The sequence below is a fragment of the Macadamia integrifolia genome, unplaced genomic scaffold, assembly GCF_013358625.1.
Source record: "Macadamia integrifolia cultivar HAES 741 unplaced genomic scaffold, SCU_Mint_v3 scaffold1452, whole genome shotgun sequence".
NCBI classification, from domain to species: domain Eukaryota; kingdom Viridiplantae; phylum Streptophyta; class Magnoliopsida; order Proteales; family Proteaceae; genus Macadamia; species Macadamia integrifolia.
In genome coordinates this window covers 27423-39512 of record NW_024868208.1, presented here as the reverse complement: position 1 = coordinate 39512, position 12090 = coordinate 27423, and the positions used below count along the sequence as shown (strand labels likewise).

At 36.2% G+C, this 12090-nt stretch overlaps 2 protein-coding genes across 3 annotated transcripts; both read right to left on the bottom strand.

The window, feature by feature from the left end:
• Positions 1 to 1023: 1023 nt before the first annotated feature.
• Positions 1024 to 3296, bottom strand: LOC122063770 (photosystem I reaction center subunit III, chloroplastic). The gene is made up of 2 exons (XM_042627477.1): positions 2470 to 3296; positions 1024 to 1310 (listed from the first exon to the last, which is right to left on the bottom strand). The coding sequence occupies exon 1, from the start codon at positions 3212 to 3214 to the stop codon at positions 2504 to 2506; it is 711 nt and encodes a 236-aa protein (XP_042483411.1). The 5' UTR covers positions 3215 to 3296; the 3' UTR covers positions 1024 to 1310; positions 2470 to 2503.
• A 917-nt stretch (positions 3297 to 4213) lies between these two features.
• On the bottom strand, positions 4214 to 7123 carry LOC122063769. 2 transcript variants are annotated; one of them, XM_042627474.1, is made up of 5 exons: positions 6999 to 7123; positions 6205 to 6384; positions 5673 to 5834; positions 4854 to 4928; positions 4214 to 4396 (listed from the first exon to the last, which is right to left on the bottom strand). In XM_042627474.1, exons 1-5 carry the CDS (start codon positions 7011 to 7013, stop codon positions 4280 to 4282), a joined length of 549 nt encoding a protein of 182 aa, XP_042483408.1. In that variant the 5' UTR covers positions 7014 to 7123; the 3' UTR covers positions 4214 to 4279. The 2 variants fall into 2 exon arrangements, with proteins under 2 accessions (XP_042483408.1, XP_042483409.1); XM_042627475.1 differs by having other exon boundaries at positions 5673 to 5804.
• Between the last annotated feature and the right edge of the window lie 4967 nt (positions 7124 to 12090).

Below are 12090 nucleotides of genomic sequence, written 5' to 3'. Positions count from 1 at the left end.
TAAAAAATCCTGATTAATTACTCCAGTTTTTGCGCACACGGTCGTATGTACTCAGTCGACGCTCAGCCGTTCATCGTGTAGGGGCATAATGGTTTGGAAAATTCCCATTACACGGTCCAATGTAGCCAAGCTTCTCTTGGTGGTCCCACGTAAGTTTTTCCACACTTAGGTTGATGTGGTAATTCACACTACTGGCCGGGTTGATAGATCTAGGTTTGCATTGGCCACGTCAAAACCAAATTAATTCACGAGGGAGAATTTTTATGCATTGTCGAGGAATCCCCCACGCCTCACCAATCGGGGCACAAGAATCAGTTTTCTTAATAGGGGTCTCACATATATGGTCAAGGAATAGAAAGAGCATTAGGAAGGATAGAGAATGTTAGGAGTGGTTATTCTCTGCAGTTGTGCGGTCATGCAGTGAACATCGAATGACTAAGAGCATCCGAGCGCATGCCAACCATCCAATGCTCACTATGTGGCCGCACTCGCTGCAGAGGATGTTTCAAATATAAGTGAGCACAAAAACATCCCCAAATCGATGCCATGGAGGTCCTTTTTCCTTCAGTCATATACCCACCCCATATATCAATGTGCCTTCTCTATAGTACATGTCATGGTGTGCACCTTCATAATAGTCATAATTTGCCAAAGAGCTTTATTTTACCACTTGGTTAAATCTAATTAGACTAAAACTTGACATATTAGTATGATCAAGTTTAGATATGAAGCCTTACCTTACTCCCGCCAATAATGTGAATGTGCAGACATTAAGTGGACAATGTGGGGATCTTCTACTTGCACCCAAGGGGGTAGGCAGCACTACAGTGCAGAAGGGCACTAAGGGCATCTCAAACTCGAGATCAAAACCCTTGATCTTTGAACAACCTCCAGGGCACAATCAACTGCACTAGGCAGAAGTCCACAAGAAAGATCGATGGTCCCCAAGCTTTACAAGGAGGAGGATTGAAATGGGAAAGCCTTGAAATGGGCATTCCCTAATCACTTTGTGACAAAAGGAAATTTCACAAATCGCCATGGTAATGACACTTTTATCTCAAAACAAGAAAATTTTTGCTACATTATAACCACAGCTCACGTTAATTTAGTTTGGGATACTCATACGGATTAATTTGTGTTTCTTAAAAAAAAAATCACAAATAAATACAAATACTTAACAAGAATATCAATAAAAGTACAAATATAGATACAATGACTTTTCCACCCCCACCACCTCTTCCCTCTCTGCAACTAACTCTTCCAAAGTCCCCATCAAAGCTCACTCTTCTCTTTATCATCATCATCCAAACCTATGTAGAATTATAAAATTTTACAATTCAAATTCATTATTAAAAATTTTTTAATAAGAGAGATTAAAACACAAACCATCTTTAGAAAGTGCCTTTGGTGAATAGTTTGTCTTTTCCACATAATTATACTCAAGATAGAATGATTGAATCTCTGTGTAATGATATGGAGTGATAGAATCTTTTGATTGGAACTAGGAAAATCAGAAATTTAAATGATAAATTTTTCATTTTATAGTCAGTCAAGATATGATTCACTTGATTATCCATAATATTTTACCATATGATGAAATTATCTTACAATTTCGACCATTGAATTGGATAGACAATGAACAGTCTAAATAGGTCACTTAATATATTCTACATTCAAATCCAAGCATATACCTCATACCATTACTTTACACCCTCCATAGTCTTTCCAAAGCAATATTCTACCTTTTTACATGCTTTATTTTAGCCTAAACTTGAAATATGATCAAAGAGCATACATAGGGTATAATCTACCCAAAGGTATAACTATGGTATTGGTATCAAAGGATGTATCAATCTGATATCAGATCCTACTGGTCTAAGATCGGTTGGAATTTTCAAAAAAGATCATATATCCACGAATCCATACCAATACCTTTGATCCATGAGTCTACCCATTTATAAAAATTGGGTACCATCTAACATGTAATGTCTTGGATATTTTTTAGCCAACCAAATAAACTTATCTAGCAGGGATAGAATAGATATACTTAGCTTTCTACCAAAAAAAAAAAAAAGAATAAATATACTTTTGCCTAAAAAAAAAACCTTATGCTTTACTATGTATAATTACCAAAGCACCCACTAATGGATCCGGTTCTTTGCCATCAAGTCATCCAATGGTTGGGAGAACCCACACACGCAACCCAATACATGGCTGAACGTCCTTAAGTTCTTCCAACCGTTGAATGAGCGGCCGCCCAATGCGTTGGAGAGGATTTTTTCCTCACTAATGACCATTTTATGTTCCCCTTAAAAATCCACAGAAACCTAATCATATATTATACCCAGATGTGCTAAGATTTAATAATGACCACCATACATTAAACAATAATATTTCGAAAGGTTAATTAAAAAACAAAATAGAGAAAGATAAAAAAAATGAAAAATAGAGCAGGGAAAGAACATAGACCTTTCCCTTCATCCCCTCCTTAAGATCTTCCTCTTCACACAACAGTGACATCAGCATCATCAACAACTAGGTCACCATTCACGAACTCTCTATAAGCAGCCACAGGCCAGATGAAACCTCTCCACACCAAACTATTAGCCAATGGCACATCAATGATAATTTCCTTCTGGGTTGGTTTCTTGTCACCTCGGATTGCAATCAAGTAGCTCCGACCCACCCACCCGATCCATCCAGCAATGTAAAGGAACAAGATCCCTGGTGTAATGAACTCACCCCAGTGCCTTTGATCACCACTCACAATCAAGTGAGGCAACCCATCTGTTCCACACAAGAGGCCTTGTTTACCATAATTGTCAAACCTACGTTTGGTCTTCTCCATGGTGGCTTTAAGTGCTAGTGCTGGAGCTGAATCTGGAGCATATAGTTTCAAGGAAGATTCAAGTTTCTTGAGTTGTTGCTTCTCACGTTTGGCAAATTGCTTAGATTCCTTGCATGGGGTTAGTCCAGCGATGTCGGCGGAAGCCGGGAGAGGGGAGACGGCGGCGGAGGAGAGGAGGATGGAAGATAGAGCTAAGGCAGCTGAGAAGGATTTGAGGGGTTGTGATTCTTCTGGTAGTGGTGGTGATGGTGATGATGATGGGTGGGAGGTTGAGCAGAGGATGGATTTGGAGATGGGTTTGGAGGAAAAGGACGATTGGGGTTTGGAGATGGGTTTGGTGAAGCTAGTGGGTATGGTGAGTGACATTTTTGATTCTCTGGTTTGGAGTTTGACGAGTTGCAGAGATTTTGTGAAAGGTTGGCTTTAGAATTTGAGATGTGAGAGGGGTTAGAGACTGAAGTATGAGGGTGTGAGGATAAGAGAGAAGGGTGAGTGGAACAGTTGGGTGGTGTTGATTGGTTTTGGGGCCCTTGTTAGATTTCCTCTCTATCTTCAAGATGTGGATAATTTATTTTTCTTTTGTCATTTTTTATTCCTCTAAATCATGGGTGACAATGAACCGGGTCGATCCGGGTCAGGTCAGTTTCTATACAGACCCTTTGGCACAATGGGTGGCTAATAACTGCCATGTTGCCAATGATTTAGTACTCAAATTTAATGCACAAGAGGGTTTTTTTTTTTCTTCTATAAACTGGTATCCAAGTCTTTGACCTGGAAACCACACTCTTTCTAAGGCGGAGATCCCTTACCAACTCGGCTAATCCCATGGAGTTGTGCCCAAGTGGGTTTCACCCTTCTTAATTCACCCTATCAGATTTGGCCTACAAAAAGCTTGGTTTTTCATAAGTAAAAAAGGGTAAATCAAAATCCCGATCATCTTTGCTATTATTACTTTTCTAGGAGGGAAAGGTGCTAGTTCTAGGGCCATTAAGCTACGTAAAACCCACTAAGGGGCCACATAGAGACCCACGAGGGGAGCCAGACATAGGACCCACAAGGAGCTAATGAAAAGGTGGTGGATAAGTGGGTTGAACCAACAACCTTCTCCGTAAATGTATTTACCCTAAAGTCCAACTAACTAAGAGTCTACCACAAAGCTAGAAGCTCATCCCCATCCCTACTAGGGTTACTATTCAACAGAACATTTCTCAGTCAAAAACCTGAGTAAACAATACTTAAGAGATCCAAAGGCAAATTGGACTCCCAAAAACCCCTAAAAGGTTAAGAAACGGTCAGTTAAAAATAGAATGAACCACAACATGCAGACCTAGAGAGATAAGTAAATTGACATATACCAAAACATATATGAAGAATCCAAGATATCTTAATTCCATTTTATAAATATCATCCAAGCCCATAAGGTCTTTATTCTCACAGATCCAACACAAAGGAATTAAGCGATTTATTAAGTTTAGAAGGGGGTGCAGAAGAAGTCTCCATAGCAACGAAGTTGCGGAATTTCATCATTTCAGATACGGCCACCATCTCCTACAAAAGAATGAACAATGCAAAATGAAAAATAATGAGTTACTTGTTTATATTCCACAAAAATTATCAAAAGAACAACCAGAATGGTTAGAGTTCAAAAAAAAAAGATGATGGTATCGATATTAACCATAGTCAACACTGATATGGATCGACCAATAATATAGTCAATCTGATATTGATTCTGAAATCCATGGTGTGGACTGTAGATGATTGAGGGACAGAAGGTGATGTTACTAGGTATTGGAATCGATTTAATATGGATTAGCTCAATCCACATCGATGATTTAATATGGATTAGCTCAATCCACATCGATATTGATACCAATATAGGTGGTGACCAATCCCAGCCCCGATATTGTCAACTAAAAACTTCATGCCGTCCTTCCATGCAGCGTAATTGAAAAAAAAAAATAATAATAAGGGCAGCATGAAATCCAAAAAAGGAAAGTATGAATACCTTCCATGCATTGTACAGAATTGCATACTCCTTTTCAAGCTTGGCTAGTTCAGCTTCCAGTTTGGCTATATAAGCCTACAAGTAAGAATAAAAAGTAGATTAGTGTAACAAACGATCAAAAAAAAAAAAAAAATGGTATTGAATCATACTATAAACTGGGAATCGGATAGATCAATTCGCCGATCCATGAAGGGTTTTTAGGGTTCCAGCTGATTAAATCTGGATGAATCAAAATCGGAGGCCGACATCGATTCCTCTTATTTGAATTCTCTATGGATTAGATGGGCGAGCCTCTTTTACTAGGCAATAGAGGTGGCAACTCAGAGCTAACGTCTTGAAATGCCTCAAGGCATGTGCCCATGCATTGGATTCTATGCCAAAGCATTCCAAGGCATTGGATCTGAGTTGTCACCTCTATTGCATAGTAAAGCCGGTTCCATATTAGATTTGATATATCTTTCAAATCCGCAATATTTGAAGCAGGTTTGATATTGAATAAGATCCATTAAAACTGGTTCGGATCTTCTTCTTTTTTTGGTGGGTCTGGTTCGGATCTTAGTTGGATCCAAATCCCTCAAATATAAGAATGAAATGCCGGATCCAACCTAGATGGCAAACCATATTTATAATTCATGTGGGATTTTATTTGACACGGGCTCCCCAAAAAGGATTGTTGTACGTTGGATAATATTTTATCAACACAAAATCTGCAAGATCCGACCCAGATGACCCATTTTCATCCTTGTTAAAATGGGCCGAAGCCCAAAAAAGCCCATGACCAATAAACAGAATTTGTAGAAAATTTGCATAGACTTATACCTGTTTCTTTGCCCTTGCTTCAGCAGCATACTCCCTGTTACGGATCACCTGAAGGCGTTTTTTCTCGGCTACTGCAGCAATATTCAGATCGTACATTCCATAATACATGTAGAATTGATGGAGATTGTTCATCTGAAACCCCTCCACAACAGTACAAGCTTTCTGTCACTCATCAAAATGCAATGAAAATCATAAAAAATTATTTTTAAAAATTTATGACAAAATTGAGGTATACTGGGCCCTGTAAGTTGAGACCTAAGATAAGCCCATCACAAAGTGAGATCCCGGATCTCATTCACTGCGACCCCTAATACTAATGGGAGAAAGCGGGGTCATATCTGAACTATCTCATCATTCAATCACCGTAGAAGGAAAACTTTGTCCAAAGACTCTGTTGGATAAAATTAGATCTACCCAAAATCTGCAAGATCCAACCCATACGACCCATTTTTGTCGTAGCTAGAATGGATCTAAGCCCAATAGGCCCACAACCATCAAACAGAATTGTAGCAAAAGTTGCAAAGATTTATACCTCCCTCTTCGCCCTAGAGCGAGCAGCATACTCTTCCCTACGGATCGCTCTACGGCGCTTTTTATCCGCTTTATCGAGGGTGGAGCCATGACAGCTTGATCCTTCATTCGCTCCACGTACAGTTACGCTGTTCGGATCGAACACTCCATGGTACGAGTAAAACTCCTGAAGGTTATCCATCTGAAACCCCTCCACATCAGTATAAGCTTCTATCACTCATCAAGATGCAATCAAAATAATTAAAAAACAAAAGAAAAAAAACAAAAAAATGTTAAATAAACAAAAGGAAGAATAGGGTTCATTGAGGGAGATCTAAAAAGGGCTTGCATGTGTTGAAATCTCTCATGCTAATCCAATAGTCGTATATGTGAGTGAGAGAGAGAGAGAGTATTTCACGGTTCCTATGCAGGAGGCCCAGATTGTCAAGAAGAGAGAGAATGGAATAATTATGTACATATCACCCCAAAAAAAATGACTTCCATTGGTTCATGATATTGACACAGGTATGGATCACCACTAATACCCATACGTATATGGATCAGCCATGTCTGTCCATATCAAGATGACTGAAATGCACAAAACCATTTTATGACCCAAAAAATCACTTTTTTTGAGCATATCAACTGATACATACTGGATAGAGAAAGAAACTCGGTAAACTATCCTATATTTCATCAGTTCTAGCCTCTAGTGCATGGACATGAACTACAAAGATGGATATTATGAAAACATACCAACAACTAAAGCTCACAAAGATAGGAAGAAATTTTGAGAGATAAAAGAGCAAAGCTCACCTTGGGAGCTTCCATGGCTGCTTCCTATCTTAATTTTTGTATCTAGATGTGAAGCCTAGCTTCGGTATTTATAATGTGAAACTAACTCTGTGGGGTCAGTCCATGTAACGTTCAAACGATTGAATTATGCTTAAAAACCTACCTTTTTTAGGGTTTTATCCTTTTTCTTGTTCGGGAAATTATTAATAATATTTTCTTTCTCAACATCAAAAATACATTTTTTTTTTTTTTTTCCTTTCTAAGTATTCAATAAGTTTCCGCATTTATGATTCTTCATCGTCATTATCGGAGAAATTATAATTTTTAGAGAAAAAGAACTCTGTCAATTTGGTGCAGGAAACACTAGACGCGGGCTAATATTGAGAGAACAGGTGGGACCATCTTCAGCGCACCTAGGGGTGCATGGGGGTGGTGTAGTCATTTTCACGCCTATTGTGCTTATCCGTTACCTATGCCAGTCAAGCAGGGTTTGTTGTCAATTATCAAGAAAACAAATATTTTTAATGAATTAATTAGTTTTTATTATTTATTATTTTTCATCGTCATTTTCATTAATCTATAAATAAATAGTCGTAACATAACCTAGAACTTGCATGTTTAAACTAGCCAATTTTTTTATAAGGGTATGGTTTTTCTGCATAGTTGTATATGGCACGTCAGCCCTTTAGTCTTGTAAGATGACAAAAATGGCATTACAAGTAGTCACTTTATGCTTGTCTAATAATTGAAGTGACAACCGCGTGTAGACATGGCCATGCACATAACCTGTTTCCTTTTTATAATTACAAAATGTTCGCAAACATTTTTCTACAAATCTTTGGATATATTATATTATTTTTTTATTTTTTAAATCACAATACATTACATTGAAAGAGATATTTTTTTCACTTCAACTTTATCATAGGTAATAGATGTGAGAGTTGTATCGAGCACACTATTATTTGAATTATCTTTATATTGGGATAAGGCTAAGTTGTTGTTCTATTTGTATGATCTTTATAATTTAAAATTCAAAATCAAATTGACTCGTTGGATCCTGGTATATTTCAAATACATCTAAATCAATCTTATTCAATTATGGCCAATCTAAATTGTAATCCCACAAAATCAACATTCAATATAGAAAAAATTTCATAAATATGTAAACATTTTGAAAGAAAAAAAAAATAATGAATATAAATCTAGTCCTTTTCTTGAGTCATTAAAAGGGAATGGCATTATTCCACATGGTCTATCATTCGTACTCTTTTGCATATTGGAACAGCCATGGGGAGATTTATGATTTTTATTCCAGCTTACCTGAATCCTTGACTGGGGGTGTTCTTTAAAAACTATACAATGCACATCTTAAGTAATAATCCAACCAATGAAGCCCTAACTACTCCATATGAACTTCTTCCTTTTTTTTTTTTTTTGGGTTGTCTCCTTGTGAACTTTGAATCAACCAGAAACTAAAACTAGATCATTTGAGATATTGGGGTTGCAAATAACATGTTAATTAACATAATAGAAAACATTGGAAAACTCTCTTAGAAACGAAATTTTTAGTTTTACCATGTAGTCAAAGAAAGTCATGATTTCTGCACAATGTGAGGCGGGGGCAGGCATCAGATTAACAGATATATATAATTGTCGAGATGTCCCAAAATAATATGAGCATAAAAAATCCAAATGGAATAAATGATATCAAAAGTTTCCAACCAACTAGATCATTTATTTCTGTTATCATATAAGTAGATAGCAATGCAGTTTTCTTCGGGGATGATTTTGTTAGTGTGAGGGCCTATATTAATCATGGATTTAAGTGATATTATTAAAACTATAATTGATTTTTGAGAGAAGAAGGTTTCAGATGGACTCAAATCCTCTACGGTGAGCGGTGAACGACAGTGACGATCCAATAGTTGGGACTGCCTCCCTGTAGAAGATTTTTGTGCATTTCAGATACTCTTAATATGGATCTATGTATATTTATATTAAAATATTAATGTGAAATCAAAATACTTTTTAAATACACATAAAATACTTATTTTATCCATTACTACCTTTCCTCAATCATGTGGCTGGAAGAGCCACAAGTTAGAACTCAAAATGAACAAAAGAATGGCTTATGTTTGAAAATGATTTGATTTAACCATTATTTTAATCAAGATTCCAATTCTTTACCCAATGGAACAACCTTCCATAAAACTTTGTAAACCAGTTTTTAGCCAAATTATATAATTTTCATCTGATCGGGAATTGCAAAAAAAACATAAAATCATGAATTTCAAACATTGGGATTAAGGGTGTTAAATGGTCAGCTTGGTCTAACTTTGATCGGGGTTTTACTGTGTTGATTTTTATTTTTATTTTTTGCTTATTTGGGGTTAGATTGATACAAGAATGATAAGGTGTTCGATCTATAAAAGCCAAACCAAAATAGATAATTTCGATCCGTTCAATTTCAGTCTAATATCAGTTTTACTTGTAACAGTACCTTACAAATCTATGATAGGCCTGATCTCAATTTTTCATTTAAGAAAAAAAAAGTGCTCTGCCCGGCCATGCCCCTTACACCCAGAATCTAGACCATAGTTTGTAATTTCGAGGATAGTAATAATATGGGAATGGATACGTACGGCAATTAAATGGCCCATACGGTAATAATATTTTTTAAAAAATATGGTGCAATAAAATACGTACGGCAATGATATGGTACGTGTTTAACACTTGTTTAATACGGTTGCTCTGTAAAAATCCGGGAAAAAAATCTGGGACTAAAAATTATTGTTTGAAACTAAATTCTAATCTACCATGCTTTTATGGACACTAAAATCTAATTTGATTTTCCTATTCTTTTGAATTTTCACATTTAATATTAATTAAATTTAACCTCTAAAAAAGTTATGGTAGAAACTAAGAGGAGAATCAAACTTCATCTCGTCTCATAACTTTTACATGTTCTCTTTTCCTTCTTGGTACGAAACAAGGTTCAAGAAGATGGAGAATAAGTGTTTGCAATCGTTCATCCCAAAGATGCACTTGAATTTTCTTGAAATTTCCGTAGGGTACAATCTAAGACCGATTAGGGATCAATTTTAATGCTCAAGAACCTCCTCCCTTCAACTCCTTTGATTTCTTAGATGTATTATTGCAAGAACAGATAGAGGAGAACACCCGTGTCATTTCCCTCTTTCTAATTCTTCACATTGTCCGGCTGCAACTATGTTTGTAAATAATTGTCGATTAAATTCAAATAGCGACTGTATGCAAAATATCCTAGAAAGGTTTTCATTTCAACCCTTTTTGGAGAACCCCGCCCTTGGCCATCTTTGTCCGTGTGAGTCATCTATTTTGAATCTTTCTTGCTCCTCGTTAAAAATTATTTGCAGATACAATTGCCCTCAATTGGATTTTCAACTACCAATGGGAAGAGAAACAGAGAAGAGGAAGGGTTGATTAGGTTTTCAACAATCGATGGGAAGAGAAATGGAGAAAAGAATGAGAGCAGGGGGTATTGATGTCTTACCTTTCGCCCTTGGTCGTTGGCCGCCGAGAATGGAGATGGGGAAGAAGGAGTCACTGGGGCAAGAATTCCTCCTTTTTTTGGTTTACTTAGATGAGGGAAGAAGAATGGTTATAATTTCGATCAATTAGGGTTCCTAATAGAAGACAAGGGTCGGGAATCGGGATTTGGCTCATTTGGGTTAATCATGAATCGGGATTTGGCCCATTTGGGTTAATCTCTTTTTTTTTTTTTTTTTTGTTGGGGGGGGGAAACCCAAAATTTTTATTGAGTATGTAACGTATTATATGAGTATTATTCATGTATAATACGGTTATCTTTAAAATCTGCGTATTAAACAGTTTTTTTGGATTGATACGCCAAATTACAAACTTTTGAATTAAACGTTTGGATGGGCATATTATATGCGTATAATACACATATTTTACTAACTATGATCCAGATATAGCTGGACTTGAAGAATAACCAGCGTGCAAAGGGCAATTGGGTCTTCTGACACCCAATTGTTTCTAGGTGTAAAGAACACCAGACGGGCAGGATTCTTTCCCATTTCGATGTTTTTCAGTTATGTTCAATCTTATTGGTTGATTTCGGTCTCCTAGTACTTCCTAAATGCCAAACCTGATACAAACCACTAAGGCTACGTTTGATAATGTTTATGTTCCAGAAACAACATTTCGTGTCAAAAACGGAAATTTCAATTTCTATGTTAAAATGTTTTTTTTTTTCTTTTTTCTTTTTTGGAATGAAACTATAACAACGGAATTACCTTTTGTTGTTCCATCAATTCTCTTTTCTTGAGTTTTTTTTTTTTTTCACTTGTTTTTCCAAAAAAAAAAAAAGAGACACCATAAATGTACCAAATGCTTTTTTCTGTTCTTCCGTTCTATTTTTTTGTTCCCATAGAATGAAAAAACTCCAAAAATGTTTTTCTAGAACGTTACCAAAAGTAGCCTAAAGCATTCGGCCAGCTGGGTCAAATTAGTTTCACTTTTTGACACCCTTGAGATGGAATGACTATATTTTAAAGAAGGGGAATTTACTATCACTCCCCTACACTTGGCCTATATTTACTAAAATTCCTTCACCTTTTACTTTTTTTCTGATACTCCCCTGCTTTTTTATTTTTACATCTCTTTTCCCCCTGATCATTTTAAATACCTAGATTACCCATCTTTTTCACTTGTAACCTATTAAACTTTTTTCAAATTGATTGGTTCAAAACATGGATTTACTAATCCAAGAAAACAACCAACCGCCTTGTCCTTCTGTTATTCCTTGGTTCAAATGTTGCTTTGTTGGCTGAAACTCAAAACCCCCCTTGACTTCCATAACATTATTTTTCTATTTTTGAATTTTTTATTTTTTTTAAATGCATTAATATTGAGTCACTTAAAGATATTTTTTTTTTTTTTTTTTTTGGTCTCATCCAATCATCAAGGATATTGTTTATTTATTATTTTTTTTTCTCATCCATCATCACAAGTTTAGCAATCTATTTTTTTTTTAATCGATATTGGATTGGTATCGGTTTCAATCAATACTAATTCGGATTAGTAAACTCAATGTTATATTGCCATTAGG